This window comes from Gobio gobio (assembly GCF_949357685.1).
Source record: "Gobio gobio genome assembly, chromosome: 5".
NCBI classification, from domain to species: Eukaryota; Metazoa; Chordata; class Actinopteri; order Cypriniformes; family Gobionidae; genus Gobio; species Gobio gobio.
This window is the reverse complement of record NC_137101.1, coordinates 23,027,483-23,050,523: the sequence shown is the minus strand read 5'-3', so window position 1 is coordinate 23,050,523 and position 23,041 is coordinate 23,027,483. Positions and strand designations below refer to the sequence as shown.

Below are 23,041 nucleotides of genomic sequence, written 5' to 3'. Positions count from 1 at the left end.
CACGAATACAGATGAAGAGGAAACGAGTAAAAAAGACAGACCTAAAAGAAGTGAGTGAGAGTTAAGTAAATATTAGCATACAGGGCGATATATGTTTTTACTGCTGACTCTACTCATGCAAACCTTTGAAGCCAAAGCCTCAGATGAAAGCAATGTGTGCAGCTCTCTCATATCTGCTCATTTCATATATTCTACTCCCTATCAAATGCAAGTTTGTTTTCAGAGCACAACACAACCAAACCCAACTCTCCGAGGCCATTAAACAACATGAAACTGCTACATCTTTGCTGGAAACATCTATAAAAAATATTAAGCACGTTTAGCATTGGTCAGCTGGGGGGAAATAAACTGACTGAGCCTATCTGCAGTTGTTTTTCACTTCACAGAAGAAAAAAAGACATCCAGTGCTTGAGCTCATTTGCTCATCATGCTCATCTGTTTAATTTAAGGATAATAAAATGGTGTGCATGATTTATTTATTTATATAATCGCATCCACTGTGGATTAATTGACTGGGTAGTGGGTCAGATTTATAAAGAGATCTTCTGCAAGCATTTGGGGGATGCACCAAAAAGGCTACTCAGTAGCGATCAAACGGACGGCAGTGTAAACTAAGCCCAGCAAACAATTTTTTTCGTTAAAAAGACGTCTAATAACCGTCCACACATAGACCCTGACGTCTAGATTAAAACAAGGCAAAATTTGGGCTGTCCTTGAAAATGTAATAGACGTCTAACCATAGCCCAAAAATAGACTAGTCATCTAGAACATGAACAAAGAAATGAAACCAAACACCTTGTAATCACTGTTGACTTTGCTCACATGATGGAATATCATGCAGCTCGCAAGTTATTTTGACTAGAAGTGGGTTCTACTCATGGCGGAATATACCGGGTCTATAGTTAACCAAGCTGGTGAAATGACGGCTATTGCTGGCTGGGAAGGTTGAAACGGTTGAAATCTTTGATGGGGAAATGCACATCCACAGAATGACATTGTTTGTCTTATTTTAATGAAGAGAACCATAAATCTATAAATAAAACCTCTAAGGTAATAAATTACTGTAAGTATGTCTAAAACATATACCATGAGTACCAAATGTCTGAGAACAAATGTGGGGTTTATAAGGGACTTAGAAATTATATAAAAGATTACGTTCATATATGTTCAAAGGTGTGAGACTACAAAGTGTAAGACTACAGAAAATGCTTGCATTGAGAATGAAAATATACACTACACTACTGTTCAAAAATTAGGAGTAAAACTTTTTTTTTTTTTTTTGTCTCATGCTCATCAAGGCTGCATTTATTTGATCAAAAATATTGTCAAATATTATTACAATTTTAAATACCCGTCTTCTATTTTAATATATTTTAAAATGTAATTCATTTCTGTGATGGCAAAGCTGAATTTTCAGCATCATTACTCGCATGAGCCTTCAGAAATTATCCTAATATGCTCATTTGCTGCTTGAGAAATTAATCATTAATCAATAAAAAGTTGTGCTGCTTAACATTTTTGTGGAAACAGTGATAAAAAATTTTTTTCAGGATTCTTTGATGAATAGAAAGTTGAAAAGAACCGCATTTATTTGAAATCGTTTGTAATATTATGTCTTTTTTGATCATTTAATGCGTATTTGCTGAATAAAATTATTAATTATAAAGTAATAAAAGTATTACTGACCCCCTACTTTTGCATGGTGCAGTGTCTGAAGTACCATTATAATACAATGCTTTTTTTTACACAGTGCATAGCAAACTTACTAAACATATTATAAAATGCCAGCGGCAAATATTACAACATATGCCAATTGAATGTGTGCTTGTACACTTTCACAGATTGCGTTTTTAACTTCCAGCCTTGCTGCCTTTTCGTACATCGGTCATTGGGAAACCTCCAACTGATGTGCGGTCACTCACTCACTCACCTGCTGCCAGCTGCATCCATCCACAGATCTTGTACACAGTGGCTGTGCTGCAGAAGAAGAAGAGAGCGAAGCAGCCGATGCAGGAGAGGACCAGCACCATGGACATCCCAATGAAGAAAGACGCCGCTTTGAAGGCGCTAGATGGGATGGAGCCAAACTCTGTGAAGCTCCCCTGGCAAGTCAGGTCCCGGGACGTTCCACTTCCTATGCAGTAGTGAAAGAGGCCGAAGTAGCCGGCCTGTGGCGTGTCCATGCCGTCCCCGATCCAGTAGGGCTGAACGAAACATACCACGTTGACGATGGCGAAGAGGATGGTGAAGATGGCCCACAGGACTCCGATGGCACGAGAGTTCCTGACGTAGTTGGTCTGGTAGATCTTGGCTGCCTCCGTGGCTGGGAGCATCGCTGCAGGTTTCCCGGGGATCGTAGATGCACTGTAAATAATTTGACCGTAAATTCACAGTAAATTACTGGCAACTAGTTACATTAATTTCACAGTAATTTACTGTATCATTTTCACAGTAAATCATTGTGAAATGACAGCTGTATACTGTGACTTCACAGTAGTTTATTTTCATCATATTACTGTGATTTAGCAGTACGCTGCTGTAGAATTACAGTGTAAACTGTAATAGTAATGCAAAGCAATGCGCTCTTAATTTATACTTAAAAACTATTGTGTTGAATCCTGGATTTCGGTACTTTATGGATTCAAATAGGTCTCCTAGGTTCACCCTGTACTTAGTCTGTATTCACTTCTCAGCCTGAATTCTGGTCCGTTTTGGATTGAATCTAGATTTTGGTTTTTATCTGGATTCAATCCTGTCTGCATTTAGTCCAGATTTAGGTCTTTTATGGATTTAGATCCTATCTGGATTGAGTCTGAGTTCAATTCTTATCTGGATTCAGTCCAGATTTAGGTTCTGAATAGATTTAATTTGGACTCAGATCCACTGTGGTTTCAAACTGCACTCCAATCCAGATTCAGTTTCTTTAGGGATTCAGATTCAATCTGGATTGATACTGGATTCAGATCATGTCTGGATTGCGACTGGAATGAATCCAGTGTCAGGTCATTTATGACTCGGTTCTCTCTGCATTTTCCTCTGTGGATTCAATCCGGACTCAGTCCTCTTTAGATTTTGCTTGGGGTGCCACCTAAACTCGAGTACAGCCAGAACAGCTCACAGATGTTGTGACAGACTAAGCAGTTTTGGTGCCAGATGTCACAGTGACTATGTTTACATGTGCACCAATAATGCTAATGATAATCGGAGTAAGGTCTTAATCGCAGTAAGATGTTTACATGACACGAGCAGAACTCTTCCCTCCAGTTTGCATGCAAATTTCATTATTCTGATTATTTGCTAATAAGCATGGTTATACCACACTCAGATAGGCATACAGTATGCATTTGAAGGGCTGTTGTTTTAATCTACTCGCATTAAATTCAAAATACATCTTTATGGACGTACTGGATATTATTCGGCGCTGTGATGAACATCGCAATGCCAGGTTTGCCTACGCTGCCATTGCGTTCCTCGCGCCGTCTGGGTGAAGATATGGAGCAGAGACTGCGCAGCGAGTTCTGTTGACAGAGTTTAGCTGTTTGGAAAATCACTTCAGCATGTCACGGAGCTCACTCATGAAGTTGTGTGAACAACACACATTGGTCTGAGCGGTAATAATGCAATTGAGCTGGGAATACGGGTGCAGTAATACGCATGAATTCATGCTTAACTAATGCACAGATAATCATGAGTTAATGTATGACTCATGAAGAACTAAACCATTTATTAATGATTACTGCATCCGCAACTAATGATCATGTATTAATTCCCTAATAACATTATATTAACACAATGGGTCAAAGCCATGCATTTCAACTTCCAGTCGTCTGCTTTAATTAATCATTAGCTAACGATTTGCAAAGGTATCATTATGTTATGTACTTGTTGAGGCACATGACTAACTAATTGTTAAGTAATATGTCATTGTGGTTATGCCTTTTGAATTAATTTTGAATTAGTTAATAGTTATGTGCCTCAACATGTAAAGTCATAACATAATTAGGGGAGAGCGGGGCACAACCGAACGCGGGGTTAGTTGTAACACCAATGGTTTAAAACTTTCCACACAGGCCAGGATGACGAAACGTAGTGTATTTACTCGTTGCCATATCAACATTATTTAGAGAAAAAATTGCGCCAAAATTAATAATCCTTTGGAAGATATCACTGAACATTTATTTAACCATAGAAAAAGGTACATTTCTTACTTTTTGTTTTTTGTGTTTATTTAAAATAAGACAAATCTGATATTATTTTAATCTTATATCTGTTATTTAACAGTTGAGATGGTTCTTTAAAGCTGATCTAACCAGCAGAAGACACAAGTCGCGGTTTTAAAGATGGCAGATTGTGCAGATGGGGTGCGTTGTAACACTGCGTTAATGAGCCCCTATTAGAAATATGCTATTATATTCTATACCTTCTATATGTTACAAGTACACAGGAGGCAGACACAGATGTTAACAGGTACGGGTAGTTTATTAGACCACAGTAGGCTTGCTACGATAGTCGGTGTTGTCGGTGTTGCCGGTGTTACCGGTGTTCAGACTCAACACCGCTTACATCACTTGCCCACCGTGGCACCGCCCCACCGTCGTTTTTTTTTTATTTTTTTAATCCTAATAAAATAATTTAGTTCAGTTAAAGAACAGACAATACAAATTAAAACTGAACGTGTCTGCTTAATAAAGCATGACCCGACCGTGAGTCTCGGCAGGAGTCATTCATCAGATTTCATTTATCATAGAGTGAGGAGCTGACTGAGATGATCACGGAAGATTTGGTTTCAAAGCGAAACATAAAAGCGCCTATTTAAGGGAGTTTGTCATTTGTTTTGTTGTTGTGTTTTTCATATAAAATAATATGCTAATGAACCCACAATTCAAGCAACCCGCCACCGAATTGGCGCTAATTCAAAACCGAAAGTAAAATGTGCACGGCCACACAGAGCGCGCATTGTTTCCTTTCGTCTGTGACTCCGTCTCCGAGTTCGACACTCTGCGATGACGTCATTTTTGCCGCGCACACCCTCGCGCCCGTTCGTTCGGACCATGGTTCGGACGCGTCGAGTATAAACAAGGGTTCACGGACAGGCATTCATGGCGTGCGTCTCACACATAGACCGATCAATGCCTGATCAGTGCCCCGACTACTAGGGAACTGTTGAGATGCACCCATGGCCTCACAGAGCGCGCATTTACGGATGAACTTCATTCATGGCCTCACAGAGCGCGCATTTACGGATGAACTTCATTCATGGCCTCACAGAGCGCGCATTTAAGGATGAACTTCATTCATGGCCTCCCAGAGCGCGCATTTACGGATGAACTTCATTCATGGCCTCACAGAGCGCGCATTTACGGATGAACTTCATTCATGGCCTCACAGAGCGCGCATTTACGGATGAACTTCATTCATGGCCTCACAGAGCGCGCATTTACGGATGAACTTCATTCATGGTCTCACAGAGCGCGCATTTACAGACGAGCTGTCATTCACGGTGTGTGCGCGCACTGATGCGTTTTCAGTTCAGTTTTCAGTTGCGGTCGTGTATGTTACTTTCGGTTAGATAGAATTAGTGATTTACAAGCCCCTGCCGGTGATACCGGTATTACTGGTGTTGTCACACGTCGATTAACCGGTGGGAAAATGTCCTCACCGTCACATCCCTAGACCACAGTAGAGCAGGTGTTGTTACACAGGTTAGTTAATGGGTTGTTGGTAGAACTGGAGATGATACGAGAGAGAGAGAGTTACTGTCCTTTGTGTAGAAGATGGAGGAACGATGGAGCCTGGAGAACGCTGGAGTACTGAGGGACGGACTGGAACACATCCACACAGCAGACAAGGTACACGGAAGGAAGCAGACACGCTGGAGACAGGTAAGCAAGTGTAGAGGAGTCCTTAAGGTAAGCATAGCCTGTAGTATATGCGAACGAGACCGGACATGGAGTGCTGTGTGGTTGTGAGTCTTATAGTGCTGGTGATGAGTGTCGTGATGAGGTGCAGGTGATGGTGATCAGTACTCTGGGGAAGGAGTGCGCTGTGATTGGTGGAGGGTGGAACCTGACGTGTCTGTGACAGTACCCCCCCCTCCACGGCCCGCTCCAGAGGGCCGAGAACCCCGACGCCGTGGTGGACGTTCTCTACCCCGCGGAGCTGGCTTCTCAGGATGACTGTCGTGAAAGGTCTGGAGTAAATTGGGATCTAAAATGTCGTTCCTTGGGACCCAAGAGCGTTCCTCGGGACCATATCCTTCCCAATCCACTAGATATTCCAGCTGCCCACCACAACGTCGGGAGTTCAAGATTTCATGAACCTTGTAGGCCGTACCGTCCTCCAGGATGAGTGGAAGGGGGGGCTCGGCGGGAACTACGTCAGGTCCTGTGGGAGAAACAGAGGGATGGTGAGCTTTCAGCAGTGAAACATGGAAAGTGGGATGTATACGATACCCTTGTGGCAGACGGAGTTGATAGGTGACTGGATTGACCTGCTTGGTGATGGGGAATGGGCCAATGAACCTGGGACTCAGCTTTTTGCAAGGCAGACGCATTCTGATATCTCTGGTAGATAGCCACACCAGCTGACCAGGCTGGAAGACAGGGGTGTCAGAACGTCGGAGATCAGCTACCATCCTGCGTCTGCGCAGGGCCCGTTGCAACTGATGGTGGGCTGAGTCCCAGACCCTCTCGCTCTCTCGGAACCAGTAGTCCACTGCAGGAACATCGGAGGGTTCCCCATCCCAGGGGAACAGTGGAGGTTGAAAGCCGAGTACGCACTGGAACGGGGTGAGTCCTGTGGTCGACTGTTTCAGAGAGTTTTGGGCGTACTCGGCCCAACCCAGGAACTGGTTCCAAGAGTCCTGGTGGTCATGACAGAAGGTACGTAGGAAGCGGCCAATTTCCTGTACCTTCCTTTCCGTCTGCCCGTTTGACTGTGGATGATACCCCGACGTCAGGCTAACGGCCACACCTAGGAGTGAGAAGAACGTGGAGGCATTGGAGGAGGGAATAGTTTCTTCGGACCAGGTAATAGGACTTACGATGAGGGAACTTGGAATAATGGGTTCTGGTTCTTCAGTCTGTTCGTCAGGAGCATGAAGACGGAAGAGAGCATCAGCTTTAATATTCTTGGTACCTGGACGATAGGAGATGGTGTAATTGAAACGGGAGAAAAACATAGCCCACCGGGCTTGTCTGGGGTTTAGTCTCTTGGCTGATCGAAGATACTCTAGGTTCTTGTGATCCATTAGCACCAGGAACGCATGTTTGGCTCCCTCCAACCAATGCCTCCACTCTTCCAAAGCAAGCTTGACTGCAAGAAGTTCCCTGTCACCGATGGAGTAGTTGACTTCTGCCGGGCTGAGCTTGCGGGAGAAGGCGCATGGATGGAGTCTACTGGGCGTCCCCTGCTGCTGTGACAACACCGCTCCCACTCCAGTTGTGGAAGCATCCACCTCCACGATGAAGGGCCTTTCCGGGTCTGGATGAACTAGTAAGGGAGCGGTGGTGAAGGCTTTCTTGAGTTGGCTGAAGGCGTTGGTGGTTGCCGGGTTCCAGGACAGAGACTTGGGCTTATTGCGTAACATACTGGTGAGTGGATGAGTGATAGAACTGTAACCTTTGATGAACCGTCTGTAGAAATTGGAGAAACCGAGGAAGCGTTGGAGTTCTTTTATGGTAGTGGGTTCTGGCCAGTTAGTGATGGATTCCACCTTCCTCTCGTCCATCCGGATGCCACTGTGATCTATGTGATAACCCAGGAAGGAGACTGATGGTTGGTGGAAAGAACACTTTTCGGCCTTGAGGAACAGGTGGAACTGACGTAGACGGTTGAGGACCTCCGCAACGTGTTGGCGATGTTCGGCCTGGCTCCGGGAGTATATGAGGATGTCGTCGATGTAGACTAGGACGAATCAATGGAGAAACTCCCGGAGCACCTCATGGATGAAATCCTGGAATACGGAGGGGGCGTTTACCAATCCAAACGGCATGACGAGGTATTCAGAGTGTCCAGTAGGGGTAATAAAGGCAGTCTTCTACTCGTCCCCCTCACGTATCCGGATGAGGTTGTAGGCGCTGCGGAGGTCCAGCTTGGTGAACACAGTGGCACCACGGAGATGTTCGAGGGCTGCTGGGACGAGAGGAAGGGGATATCGGAACTTAACAGTGATTTTGTTGAGTGAGCAATAATCGATGCATGGCCGCAAGCCTCCGTCCTTTTTTGCCACGAAGAAGAAGCTGGATGCAGCAGGGGAAGTAGACAGCCTGATGTAACCTTGGGCGAGGGCTTCCTTGATGTATTCCTCCATGGCCTTCTCCTCCGGGATGGATAGTGGGTATATCTTACCCTTTGGTACTGGTTCACCCGGAAGCAGGTCGATGGCACAGTCCCATGGCCGGTGTGGAGGCAGCTTGGAAGCCCGTTGCGGGCAGAAGACGTCGCTGAAGGGGGCGTAACACTTGGGGACGTCAACAGAGCGTTGTTCAACTGTACTTTCGATGAAAGTGGCACAGAGAGTCAGATCAGACGGAGACGAGGATGGAAGAGGAAGTTCGGTTAAACATCGAGAGAAGCAAGTGTCGCCCCACTTCAGGATTTCGGCCGTCTTCCAGGAGATGGTAGGGTTGTGCTGCTCCAAACAGGGACGCCCCAGAACCACGTCAGCAGTTGAATCCTCCAGAACCAGCATGTGAGCCTCTTCCCGGTGTAATAGACCTACTTGGAGAGTGACTGGTCCAGCCACGGTGCGGACGTGCTTGCGACTGAGGGGTCTGCCGGTTATGGAGCTGATCCTGTAGGTGGTCGGAGACGGAGTGGTCTTGAGGCGTAACTGGCGGCAGATGGCACCGGAGAGGAAGTTGCCGGCTGACCCCGAGTCGAGGAGCGCGACCACTGAAAGGGAGACATTAGCGGCAGTAAGGGTGACGACAGTAGTGAGTGGTTTCATTTTATGATCAGCAGGAATGATGGCACTCACCATGGGCCGCGGGGGTCGTGTGGGGCATGCAGCAATGCCATGCCCAGGTTCACCACAATACAGACAGAGATGAAAGGTCAGCCGACGGCGGCGTTCTTCAGGGGTTAGAAAGGAATTTTCTAATTCCATGGGTTCGTGGGCTGGTTCTGGAGTGCTGACAGGTTCGGATCGGCCGAAGGGCACGTTGAAGGGATACTGGTCCTGGTGCTCTTAGATGCACGCTTGCATGCGAGTGGCGCAGCGAATGGAATGCTGGATGAACTTCTCAAGGCCGATGGAGTCCTCGCATGCAGCGAGATGCAGCCGTACCCGAGGTTCCAATCCTTGCCGAAATGTTGTTATCAGCGCCTGTTCATTCCATCTGCTGACGGCTGCAAGCGTTCTGAATTGCAAAGCATAATCGTAAATAGACATGGATCCCTGTTTTAAATGATAAAGTTTCTCACCAGCTGAAGAATCTGTGATCGGTTTTCCAAACACTTCCCGGAAGTGGGAAATAAACGCTGCTTATGATTGCGTTACCGCACCCTGTTGTGACCAGATGGAATCGGCCCACATTAATGCTTTGCCGCTGAGCTGAGAGATGATGAAGGCGGTCTTTGAAGTGTCGCTCGGGTACAGGTGCGGCTGCATCTCCAGGACCAGTGTGCATTGCAGCAGGAAGCCGCTGCAATTCTCCGCCGATCCTGAGTAGGGCGCCGGTTTGGCCATGGGACTAGCATACGGAGGTAGTGAAGGAGGGTTGTTGACAGAATGGTTGGTGTTCGCTGGTGCAGGTGAATGAACAGTAACTGGAGTGGGTGGTGGAGGAAATGTGCGCCGAAGCACATCTACCAATTCCTGGAATGGATCCGGTTGGCTCATACTGGGTCTTCGGTTTGGTTTGGTCCGGTCTTCTGTTACAAGTACACAGGAGGCAGACACAGATGTTAACAGGTACGGGGAGTTTATTAGACCACAGTAGAGCAGGTGTTGTTACACAGGTTAGTTAACGGGTTGTTGGTAGAACTGGAGATGATACGAGAGAGAGAGTTACTGTCCTTTGTGTAGTAGATGGAGGAACGATGGAGCCTGGAGAACGCTGGATTACTGAGGGACGGACTGGAACACATCCACACAGCAGACAAGGTACACGGAAGGAAGGAGACACGCTGGAGACAGGTAAGCAAGTGTAGAGGAGTCCTTAAGGTAAGCATAGCCTGTAGTATATGCGAACGAGACCGGACGTGGAGTGCTGTGTGGTTGTGAGTCTTATAGTGCTGGTGATGAGTGTCGTGATGAGGTGCAGGTAATGGTGATCAGTACTCTGGGGAAGGAGTGCGCTTTGATTGGTGGAGGGTGGAACCTGACGTGTCTGTGACACTATACTTCTATATTCTATACTTTTGCTATTATATTCTATACTTTCATGATTTTTTTTTGAGAAACCACGAGAAAAGGGTGAATAATGACAGAGTCAATGTTCAGAAATGATTCATTATTTTGATGTTTTATATGCTGTATAGCTGTATTTAGCGATGTGTTTTTTGTCAAACTCAAAAATTTGTATATTTTTAATGATTAAAAAATGCCATTATTGTATTTTAAAAAGTTAATAATTGTATTTTATTGACAAAATATTGTAGTTTGTCTTGTATATTTTTTTGATCAACATTTTAAGCTGTCATTTGGTCATGGTACAATGTAGCCTACCACTCACATGTTACAAACGTACACCACCTACGGGGCATGTTGTCACATTTCACTTCCTTTCTTTCGGGGTAAATAAAGAAAACAAATATACACTGTATTAATGAAACAAAACCACATAATTGTACTAGACGTGTGGGAAAATAATGTGGGGAAAAATAAATACTCTGTCTGAACCCCAAGTGGAGTTACACAAACTGAGACCGTCAAAAAGCATTAGGTTAATATGTTATTAGGGGATTAATACAACATTTGACTAATAACAAGTTAATGATTAGGTTACTTAATCTAGTAATCATATAGAATCTTCATTACTTGCTGATGTGGTTTAGTTCTTCATGAGTCATACATTAACTCATGATTATCTGTGCATTAGTTAAGCATGAATTAAGGCATATTAGTGCACCCATATTGTAAAGTTTTACCTGAGTTAAAAAAAAAAATCCTAACCGACTATGAAATCTGGTGGCATCACTCACATAAGGAGAATCTAGACAGATTTTTTTCCCCCTTTCAAGTCTCAAACATGCACACACTACAAGATTTTAACATTTTTCGCATCACACACTACAAGATATTATTAAGATGATCATGCCAGGATGTGATCTCATGGGGGAAGAGGATGTAAACATGTACATAATGTAATGTTTACATTTGCTAGCAGCTTTCTACGCTCACCTGGTGGTATGTTCAAAACCAAGGCGATTTCTCCTCAGCTCTTCTCTATGTCCGTACGGTTGTGTCACGTTCTCGGAGACACATTATACAAATAGATGTGTTGTTGTTGTTGCAACACTCCACGCGTCGTTCCGCCTTCTCCGCTGTTCAATGGACCGGCACACAGCAGCTTGTTTCGCGGTCACGGTTTCAAAAGTGCTCTCAATCACTTCTCTCATTGGCTATTGTAAAAGAAGAACTGACGTAATCGTCCCGATTTAAAATCCTAAACATCAAACATGTGTGATATGATCCGGGCGGCCCAGATTTGTGTGAGAGCAGATCGGGAGGTGCAAGATTCGATCTGTGGACGCCTCACATTACCAGATAATCTGCGCCGAGCATCGGAACCGATCGAGGTCCTCGACAAGATTTTTTTCTCCGATTCTCGGGAGGGGAAAATCGAGGATAAATCGGCCTATAAAACTGCTCTAGTCTGAGCCCAGTTTAGGGTGAATAATCACACTTGGGACAGCAAAAAAATAATGACTAAACTCATATGAAGAAGACGCGTTCCAGTGCATCAGAGATAATATTCCCAACGCAAATGTCACTATCAATACTTAATGATGACCCGAGTAAATTAATAATACTTTGCGAATAATCAAACAATCAAGCGATTGAAGACATGTACTAAATATGTATTTATGCAAACAAAAATCCACCTTACACAGTCCAAATGATTGATTCCATGAAGCTATTACAAGAAATGATGGGTTTTCGTGATAAATCCTGCTGTGCTGTTGCGTTTAAGAGAAATAACGGATGCTCAGATGACGACAGTTGCACTGCATCATATTTTGCGTGTCCATTCTTCTCAGATTTACACGCACAGGCAGTTGCAATACGCAAATATCGCTTTCCTCTCGGTTACTGGCTTAACGGCGTGGCACTTCTCCATCCGATTTAATCCTGCGCGCACATCTCAGAGCAATAAAACACATTACACCTGACCACAGTGATATCGTGTGAGTGAATAAATGCTGGGATGAGATTCATGCCGTGCGTGGAGACCTCAATGAGACGCGCGCTCGCGGGGATGGAGAGCGCTCGAGCGAACAGCGCAGATTTCTGGCACACCCGAATATTCAGTCTGCGTCTGTCACTCCCGTCCGCATAGCAGAGAGAGAGAAGAAGAGACGCTGGCATGACGCGGGCGAGACATTCTACACAATTATGTCTACGTTTATATACGTGTGTTTTGACTTTCACGCGGATGGCTATATAGATACTCGATTTTGAAACGTTTAAAAAATAAATTCAAGAGCGTTAGGATTTAAAACGACAAGAACTACAAATCCCAGACCCTTTGCGGAAGTGACGCACATTCTTGACGTCCATACTGAACCGCGCGGGGAAACTGATGTGAAGTTTATCCTGCATGAAAGGATCTCAAAAACTGACTAATTCAACTAATAATTTAACATTTAAACATCTTCTCCAGTAATAGGTATTTATTTTGCTTGTTGTTTTGACTAGTTTCTTTTGGAAATGGACGTATTTAACGCTTTGCTACTTTGAACACGTGTAAATATCACACAGAATGTGTTCTTGTATTATTTGTTTATGTAAGATGGCCGGCTCTCTCCTTTTCAGTGTTTTTCCGCCGTTAGAGCAGCGGTTTAAGATCAAGTTTAAAGACCGGTGCGTGCGCGCCCTTACGTTACTGTTTTTGCACGCGAGCACAGTTCGCTTGTCCGTGTAAAACGCTAAAACTACAGCTCGTGGATGTGTTTAACATTACTAATACATATGTTTTATTATAGTCCGAGAATGTCCGTGACACTGCAGTGTCCTCCTGGTTATCCTGAGGGCACACTTCGCTCTCTGGCTGACAGACTGCCCTGCAGGGAGACACAGGTGACGTCACTTCTGTCGCTCATGGGACAGGTGAGTTAAATACCTATACAAGATACTTTGTAAGATACCTAATTCTCTTTCTATGTAGATTTTACATTCATGAATTGTAAACCTATTTTTGTAGTTTTCTTACAAGAGATAAAACATTTACTTACAATTTCACTCTCGCTTAAAGGATTAGTTCACTTAAATAAACTTTTTCTGATAATTTACTCACCCCCATGTCATCCAAGATGTCCATGTCTTTCTTTCTGCAGTCAAAAATAAATTCTGGTTTTGGATGAAAACAGTCCAGGGTTTTTCTCCATATAATGGACTTCAGTGGGCTGCAAACGGTTCAAGGTCCAAATGACAGTTTCAGTGCAGCTTCAGAGGGCTTTAAAACATACCAAACGACACCAGACAATGAATAAGGGTCTTATCTAGCGAAACGATCAGTTTCTGCGAGAAACCGAGCAGTATTTATGCTATTATTTTACCTCTTAACAGAGGAACGCGATCGTCTCTGAGCTCCGCTATTACTTCCGGAGAGTGAGGTCAAATTAGATCGTGGTTATAGATATATTGATAGTAGATGCCTCATTCTACTGATCCGTGCAGTCGCTAATGAGGCATCTACGTATACATCTATGACCACGATCAAATTTGACCTCACTCTTCGGAAGTAATGGCGGAGCTCAGAGACAATCACGTTCCTCTGTTAAGAGGTAAAGTAATAGCATAAATACTGCTCGGTTTCTCGCAGAAACTGATCGTTTCGCTAGATAAGACCCTTATTCCTCGTCTGGTATCGTTTAAAGCCCTTTGAAGCTGCACTGAAACTGTCATTTGGACCTTGAACCGTTTGGGTCCCACTGAAGTCCATTATATGGAGAAAAACCCTGGACTGTTTTCATCCAAAACCTTAATTTCTTTTCGACTGCAGAAAGAAAGACATGGACATCTTGGATGACATGGGGGGTGAGTAAATTATCAGCAAAAGTTTATTTAAAAGTGAACTAATCCTTTAACAAAAAAGCTCTCAGAACATGCACGGCCTACAAACTGTGTAATTGTTATTAATTTGTGTAATGCCCTCTTCTTTCCTTTTCTTTTATCTGCTATTTGGTTCTACTTAGAGCTTTGATATTGGTTATTTATGTTTTTATTTTGGCAGTGGCTATTTGCACTAAGTGAAAATAACTTATTTTCTTAGTGATAGATGATGTTTACACTAGCGGTAGAATCTATTTATTAAGTGAAATAGCATACTAAGTGAAAAAGTGATACATTCTATTTACACCATATAAAAGTAGCTGTTCTTTGCAATATGTGTAAATAGTAATTACATGCAATTTATACTTTGTTTTGACAGATACATACTATTTGTACCACAGTATTGTTGTACATTAACAGGATGCAATAATAACAGTGTAATTTATTATATTTATTAAAATTATGAAATGGATGCCGCCTTAATTGGACAGTAAAGCCTTCCCTACCCCTAACCCTACCCAATAAATGCTTTTATTATTATTAAACATTTCGTTAGGCACTTTATTTCGACTTTTAGAACATGTTCTTAATTTTTATTGACTGTAAATGCCTTTCCGATCTGATATGTTATGGGAAAAGGGAGAAGAGCGAGCTCGGCAAAAGGCGAATTCGAACCCGGGTCGATCGCGTCAAAACCAAGATCCTTAAGCCTTATTCTTTACTGACAACGCCACTGAAGACATTGAAATATGTACGTCTTTTTTAATCTTGTTTGGCCCAACCAGGCATTATAAGGCGGCGCTAGTGCTAATAACACTTGCCAACAAGGCACGCTATTTGCACTTAGTGTAAATAGGCGCTCTGTTTTATTTTTTTCCCCCTCTATTGATGCTATTCGTAATTATTGATATGTTCTAATTTTGTTGTGTCATAGTGTAAACTGAATGTTCTAATAAAGCATTTTAAAAAAACATATACAAGATATTGATACAAACTGCTCTTTTTGTAAAAGCACACAGAGACAATAGTGCATTTGGTTTTGGTGCATTTTGGCTTTGTTAACAAAAATGTAAATTTTAAAATTTCAATTCAGAAACCACTTTTCTATGTTTTGCTTGCTGAAGTACAGCATTACTTTGGGATGGTTTCTAACTCATGTAACAATAAGGCTTTAATAACTATTGAAATATGTAAGTATTTTAATATTTTCCTTTGAAATGTAATATGTTATGATCTATATACCCTTAATATATATTTTACATATACTCTTTTCTTTTTTTCTTTATTTCTTCTTTATTGTGACTGTTTCTTTCTTTGCTTATATAATGTTCTCAATAAAAAAGTTAAATACCTTTATTATATTATATTATATATTTTTTATGTTAAAAAGTGTTTATACATGGCTATATTTTTATTGTTATTTACTGCTCAAGAAACATTTATTATTATTATCATCAATGTTGAAAACAGTTTACAATTTTTCAGGATTCTATAATGAATAGAAAGTTCAAAAGAACAGCATTTATGTGAAATTGAAAGCTTTTGTAACATTATACACTATCATTCAATAGTTTGGGGTCAGTAATATTTTTTTAGGAAAAGAAATGAATACTTTTATTCATCAAACATGCATTAAATTGACAGGTAAGACATTTATAATGTTACAAAAACATTTCTATTTTAGATAAATGCAGTTCATTGAACTTTCTATTCATCAAGGAATCCTGAAAATTGTACATAACTGTTTTTAACATTGATAACAATAATAAATGTAAAAAGCAGCAAATGAGCATATTAGACTGATTTCTGAAGGATCATGTGACTCTAAAGACTGGAGTAATGTTGAAAAATACAGCTTTGCATCAAAGGAATAAATTACATTTTACAAATATTTTAAAATAGAAAACGGGTATTTTACATTTGAATAATATTTCACAATATTACTGTTTTTGCTGTACTTTGGAATCAAATAAATGCAGTCTTTGTGAGCATAAGATAAGTATTTTACTTTAGTGTACCATACAGAGTTAATGTGAGCTGTTGTTACTCTGTCTCTTAACAGCCAGATCAATACAGTTATCCTTCATTCTTCATCTATGGCCACAGAGCAACAGGAAAGAGTCATGTGGTGCTCGCCATCATGAAAGATCTGGAGGTAAGATTTATGAAGTCATGTAGTGTATTCCAGCCTTTGGAAGTTATTGCAGTAAAGAAGAATTATTCCTGTATTAAGTGTATTGCAAGTGGAGTAAAAATGTTTACTACATGAGAATTAAGCGAAACACATTGACTGTAGTTTTGTGATTGTGTGTGTGTTTTGTGCAGCTCCCCCATGCTTCAGTGGACTGTGTAGAGTGTGTGTCCAGTGGACTGCTGTTTCACCAGGTGTTGTCTGCCTTTTTCGGGCCAGATGCTGCAGCATTACTTCCTCGTTGTCCATCTTTGTCAGATTTTGTGCGACTATACAAACAGATGAGCTCCAGCACACCTGCTACACAGACACGCTATATAGTGAGTTTTCATTTCATTTGTCATCATGATATATATTGCTTTGTTTATGTTTGCAGATTTGTCAGCATTGTCTGTTTAGAGTTAACATTTTAGGTGAAATATTCTATAAACACAATGTGCTTTTAGGTCAATATGCGTTTTAGGATGTGCATTAGCGTGTAGCCATGACATAAGGTGATGCTTCAAGGTTATATAATGTCCCTGTAGATTCTGGACAGAGCCGAACGCATGAGAGATATGGATTTCAGCCTGCTTCCTGCTCTTCTGCGCCTACAGGAACTGGTATGCACTCAATTTTAGAAATATTACATTAGTCAGAATAGAGTTACAAGCTCTGCCTTTTATATAGAGGCTTATGTCTTATAAGAGCTATGAGTTGTGTTTTGAATGTTTTGCATCTATATATTACAGTTGTCTTTTTTGTCATATTTCTTCATCTGACTTCTGTGTGCAGTCTTTTTCATGCAATAGAGAATATTGCATGAAATATAATATATAATATATAATAATATATAATATAACCCTCTGGCTATATATTTTTTTCTCTTTGTGGCAGGTAAATGATAATGTGACCGTTATCTTGCTCAGCGAAATTGTGTGGGAAAAGTTTCGGCCCAACACTGGCTGCTTTGAACCTTTACTCTTTAATTTCCCAGACTACAGTAAAGGTAAGAGGGTACAGGAAGCAAATAACAGACTCTGATTATGTCATAACAAGCTCTCTTTGTTATATAATTTCTGCAGAATCATACCAGTGTGTTCTTGTAAATATGAATCAAGATCAAATTTGTCAATGGCCCCAGGTTTTATATAACCGATTATTTCGCGTGAAACGTCACATTTGTGATGAGATTACAATTGCAAGTGCATGTTTTGGGCTTTCTCAACCTCTACTGTAACAGACTTTCACCTGAGATGAGTGTTAATACCAGGTGCAAACAAGGTCGATGACATTTATGTTTGGATGGATGGATGAAATAATTCTTAAAACCTGTTTTTCTGGTCCCTCAGTGGAGCTTGTGCAGATTCTGTCTCAGGATCATCACCCATCCTACACACCTGAACTCTATGCTTCCTATATAAATATCCTGCTAGGGGTCTTCTTCTCAGTGTGCAGGGATCTAAGGGAGCTCAGGCACCTGGTGAGCTCATACATGTCTTTAAATTGTCTGAGTCTATAAATGGAGTAGCTATTTTGTAGCAGTTTTTATGATGTAGCAGGTGCTCATCATAAACCAGTAAAAAGTGTAATCTTTCAAAGACAGAATAAATTAAGTAGTACTAAATAGCTAAATATACTAAAATACTGTTAAATTCATTTTTATTTAAACAGGCTGTCCTGAATTTCTCCAAATTTTGTGAACCCCTGGAGAAAGGAGAAGGTAAAATATTTAAATTCAACTGAAATATAACATTTCATTTTTACATTTAAGCACAGTTCACCCAGAAATGTAAGTTTTATCATCTACTCACCCTCATGTTGTCTAAAATTTGTATTTTTCATTTTCTATTGAATAAAACGTTGTCTAGCAGAATGTCCAAGCTGCTCTTTTCCATACAATGAAGCTACATTAAAGGTGTCCATCCGTTATCTGAAGCCGTATGCCATTTAGTGTTGTCAAAAGTACCGACTTCGGTACCAGGAAATGTAAAAGAATTCTTAAACACCTCTGATTGGCCATCGTGTTCACGCGGTCAATGCAGTCTATGCAGTCAAAGCAGAATGTATACAGACACCTTCAACGTTTTCTTAAATTCTCACAGTTTATTAGCTATAGTTTAGAAATTGTATTAAAATATGACAAGAACTCAAAGTTTCATTTTTGATAATGTCAGAAAACTTTGATAGAAAGGTATGTAATGGATTACAATCAACCAATCAACTGTCAGCTGTTAAATGTAAGTACACAATTAGAAAATACCAATTTAGGTCAACCAATTACCAAGCAATGCTTACTTTTGTTCAGTCTGTGGTGTAAAAGGACACATTAGCAAATAAAGAAAAAACACTCACTTAAGCAAAACATGGTCTGGTAAAAGTGTGAATAATTTTGGTCCCAAATTTTTATCAATTTAACTGCATGAAGAATTTTTGGGTATAATATGTCACAGTTTACTTTAGTTTGCTATCCTCACTTACATAAGTGAACTATAGTGTCCTGCACCACTAGTAAAAAATTATATCTGGTGTCTGAATAATTTTTGGCTTGACTGTATGTCTGTGATTGGCTACAATGATCAACGCTTCAAAAACATGTTGTAAACGGACAACTACAACATGTTTTTGAAGCGTTGATCATTGTAGCCAATCGCAGAAATATATGTTGAGAACACAACACCCAATCAGAAGGGTTTAAGAATCTGTTCAACAGCGAGAAATGCTGGTATCGTCACATTTTTACAATTTCAGTACCGATTTGGTATCGAAGTTGATATTTTTGACAACACTAATGCCATTATGTGTGATAGACACGCTAAATGTGAAGTTGTTATGAACTGAAATTATTGACTATTAATTTTCATTTTCGGGTGACCTGTCCCTTTAAATATATTAAACTTCTTTTTCTGTCAGTATACAGTATTTGAAATCATCTTTTTTGTTTCCTTCAGCCAAAGAGAGTGATATTCACAAGTTATGGAAAAACATTGAGCCCCATCTGCACAGAGCCATGCAGACGGTTTACCTCCGAGAGGTGTCCAGGTCTGTTAGTGCTGTGTGATTTCTGAAGAGCGCTCACAGTTGAGATTGTGCTTGAGCTGTGTGTCATCAGTCACTGACTGTTTGTGTGTTTGGTTTTACTGCAATCAGCGTGCAGTGGGAGCAGCAGCAGATGGACGAGAAGGAGGCCACGACCCTCAGAGGTACACAGACAGACAGACACACACACACACACTCTACATGTTCAGACAGTCATGCCCTCACAGACCATCTGCTGGCGTTGCACAGAGCAGCAAAAAATTGGGTTTAGGAAAGAGTGCCAAGATTTCTACTTATACCCTCTAGTTTAGTTAATGGGCTGCCCCGATGAGTCATTTCACAATGATTTTCGTAGTGGTCGTAGTGAGCATGAAATGGAAGTTGCGATTGTCTTTTCCTTCCTATTGTGAAGCATATTCGAGTGAAAACGGCTTCTCGAACAATGAAAAATAATTTTGTCCATCGGTAGTTGATTTGATGGTCGTGGTGGGGGTGTCCCACCCTCACGCCAGTAAACGCATCATCAGAGAGGAGAAAAGATGAGCTGCAAGAAGAAGGGGAAGTTATTTGGTTTAAAGATTACGAGGGCATGTGGATTTTAAAAAAAGGATGTGCATGGGTAAACCATTTATAATAAATATTGCCATATTCCATAAAAAATAAGAATAGTCCATTTAGATTTCATGGTGACTTTAAGGCCAGCATCACCATCATCATTGTTTTTATTAAAAATGCCCTTTGTAATAAATATTACAAATAAAGGTGCCCTTGTAACAATGTCAAATTAAGTTCTAATGTACATTTTAAATAATTGTTTTGATAATCTTTTTGTTGTTCTTTAAAGAAGTACATTTATTTTAATCTGTTGATTTAAAACATACTAAAGTTCATGTAAAGTACTTGATTTTAATTTTAACTGTCATGTTAATCTTTATTACATTTTAAGTTTCAGTAGAATTTAAATTAGTATATTATATATTACTAGTATATTTTAGTCAGTATATTTGGCAGTAACCATATTTCAAATACAATAGAAGTAATTAATGAAATTACATATAAAGATGTACTTAAGTCCTACTTTAAAGTGCAGCTAATTGCATTTGTAAACCATTAATACCTTTTTATTCAATTGCATGTCCAAAAACATTACATTCGGTTGGTGAATGTATATTCAGAGTATATATATACAAAAATATATTATTTCTGTAATAAGCACTTGTTTCCTAATTTGTAAACAATTTTTGTTAATAGCAAATTGAATCTGTTTAGACATTCATTTTCAGACTGCTCATGATTTATTCATCTGTATCCTTTTGACCCCTGGAAATCCATTCCTTTTGCTGATATCAGCCAATGAGATGTCTCTTTCTCTTCCTGTAGGCTTATCAGCACATGCTCACATAGAACTGCCATATTACTCCAAGTTTCTGCTGATTGCTGCGTACCTGGCATCCTTTAACCCTGCCCGCACAGATCGACGCTTCTTCCTCAAGGTTTATTGGAGCTTTCTGATCCCCTCTTTATTATATAAACATGACTTTTCAGTCCATAAGAGATCTTTTTGAATCATGAATGCACCTTCACGAATCATCTGATCACTAAAGAAAAGCTTTTTTCCCCTTCCTTTAGAGTCACGGGAAAATAAGAAAGACTAATTTCTTGAAGAAACACGAGAAGGTGAGGAGTTGCTCCTGTTGTTTATTGTTCATGACTATTCTTTCTGGGTTTTTGTCTTTTTTCTGATTTTGTCTTTTTGCTGCAGACTAGTAACCATCTGTTGGGACCGAAGCCTTTTCCTCTTGACAGACTGTTGGCCATATTCTACAGTGTGGTTGATAGCAGAGTTGCACCTACAGCTAGTATATTCTCACAGGTAATTTCGTTGAGCAAATCATGAGGTTTGGCAAATAATCATGTTTCAGATAATAACAAGCTATGCCATTTATGTTTATTAGCTCAGGCAAGACAATAACAGTTATGTGGGCAGCAAACTGGGACACTGGACACTGGGAGGCAGTGTTTCAACTTTCTTTATTTTCAAAAATCTTTTTTATTTTCTCAAAACGATGTAATTAGTTTTCTCCAACAGATGAACAGCATGGCTGTTTGTAGAGCTCTGTTGTAAAATATTTCATAGATTAGATACTGCTCTTTGTAAGTGCTTGTGTTGTTTTAAGCATGCTTTGTTTTTGAAGGTTGTTTGACTCATGTGGTGGCAACTAATTGGTCTATAATATGTAAAGTCATGATACTATATAGAAATACTGTCATTTTGCTTTCTCTTTTACAGATTTCGTCTCTAGTTACTCTCCAGCTTCTCTCTCAAGTGGGGCATGATGACCAGCTGGACTCACCCAAATACAAATGTGCCGTTTCTCTGGACTTCATTCTTGCAATATCCAGGTGTGTGAGTGAGACGGATGGACCTTTTGACCTCGTTTGCATTGGATTGTAACCCGTCTCTGGTGATCTGATCACAAGTGGTCAGGCAAGATGAGGTCCTGTGACCTCTTGTGATCAGATTTTGAGTGGACTGGAGTATGTCTTATTGTGTGACTTCATCACTGACTATGCCAATGCACTTGTATTTGGTTCTGAAAATCTTTTCTTATTTTTATGGATGTTAATTCCAGGTGCAAACATGGTCTTTGACACATCTAATAGTTTGGTTTTGTGTTAGCGTGTTGACTATTTGTGTCTTCTTCATCCTAGAACTGTAAGCTTCGATGTGGCGAGGTACCTGTATGACTTCCTGTGAGCCTGCTGCAGTGGATATGAAGCAGGCATCTGATCAGGCAAAATCACTTGGAATTACTTGAATGGACTGCTGGATAAATGTTTTTATGGGAACTTCCTACATTTATTGGTCTAATCAGAAAATACTCTGTTTAAACAAGAGACTCATTCCTCCAAGGGGAATTTGATGGGGTTGGTGTGTTTGTGTGACACAACTTAAAATTGTTCTAATAAAAACTGTATATTTTGTTATAATAATGGGTCCAATTTACTTTCATACACTACTTTCAAAAGTTTCAATGGGTAATTTATTTTTATTTATTTGTCTTTTTTTTTTTTTGTTTATGCTCACCAAGGCTGCATTTATTTAATCAAAAACACAGTATGACCAGTAATATTGTGAAATATTATCATTTAAAAAATTAGATGTTTTCTATTTTTCAAATATATCTGCAGCCATTACTCGTTAAAATGTTAAAAAGAACAATTATTGGTTACTTGTTATTTTACGGTGTCATTGTTATAGTGTCATTATATATTTAGGTACTGAGTAATATTAACTACATGTACTTACTATAGGGTTATGGTAGGATTAGGGTTTGTTTGAGGGGTAGTTGCATGTAATTATGCATAATTAACTGTTATTACTATGGTAAGGACATGTAACATATGTAACGGACACAGTAAAATAAATTGTTACCCAATTATTTTAAATAGAAATCTTTTGTAACATTTATAAATGTCTGTATTGTCACGTTAGATCAACTTAATGTGTCCTTGCTTAATTTTTTACTGTAAGATAAGGTGGTTTGGTACATAATGTGTGTGTTTAAAAAGGAAGTGCTCTTTTGTGTGCTCTACTCAAAGTACATAAC

General features: G+C 40.4%; 2 protein-coding genes across 5 annotated transcripts in view; one reads left to right on the top strand and one right to left on the bottom strand.

The window, feature by feature from the left end:
- lhfpl3 (LHFPL tetraspan subfamily member 3) overlaps positions 1-12,509 on the bottom strand; it is a 68,113-nt gene extending 55,604 nt beyond the window's left edge. The window contains exons 1-3 of one of the 3 annotated variants that reach the window (XM_079817747.1): positions 11,348-12,507; positions 3,406-3,518; positions 1,931-2,364 (exon numbers count right to left, since the gene is read on the bottom strand). In XM_079817747.1, coding sequence (XP_079673873.1) covers positions 1,931-2,364; positions 3,406-3,434 — 463 coding nt within the window. In that variant the 5' untranslated portion in view covers positions 3,435-3,518; positions 11,348-12,507. Of the gene's footprint in view, positions 1-1,930; positions 2,365-3,405; positions 3,519-11,347 lie in introns of all 3 variants that reach the window. The other 2 variants (XM_079817749.1, XM_079817748.1) reach the window with 2 other exon arrangements.
- On the top strand, positions 12,314-22,923 carry orc5 (origin recognition complex, subunit 5). Of its 2 annotated transcripts, XM_079817746.1 has the most exons (15): positions 12,314-12,836; positions 13,153-13,276; positions 16,284-16,376; positions 16,547-16,732; positions 16,940-17,014; positions 17,289-17,400; positions 17,744-17,874; positions 18,066-18,114; positions 19,343-19,433; positions 19,542-19,594; positions 20,811-20,923; positions 21,060-21,107; positions 21,193-21,303; positions 21,721-21,833; positions 22,143-22,923. In XM_079817746.1, the coding sequence occupies exons 2-15, from the start codon at positions 13,160-13,162 to the stop codon at positions 22,186-22,188; spliced, it is 1,338 nt and encodes a 445-aa protein (XP_079673872.1). In that variant the 5' UTR covers positions 12,314-12,836; positions 13,153-13,159; the 3' UTR covers positions 22,189-22,923. The 2 variants fall into 2 exon arrangements, with proteins under 2 accessions (XP_079673872.1, XP_079673871.1); XM_079817745.1 differs by lacking the exon at positions 12,314-12,836 and having other exon boundaries at positions 13,014-13,276.
- Positions 22,924-23,041: the final 118 nt, after the last annotated feature.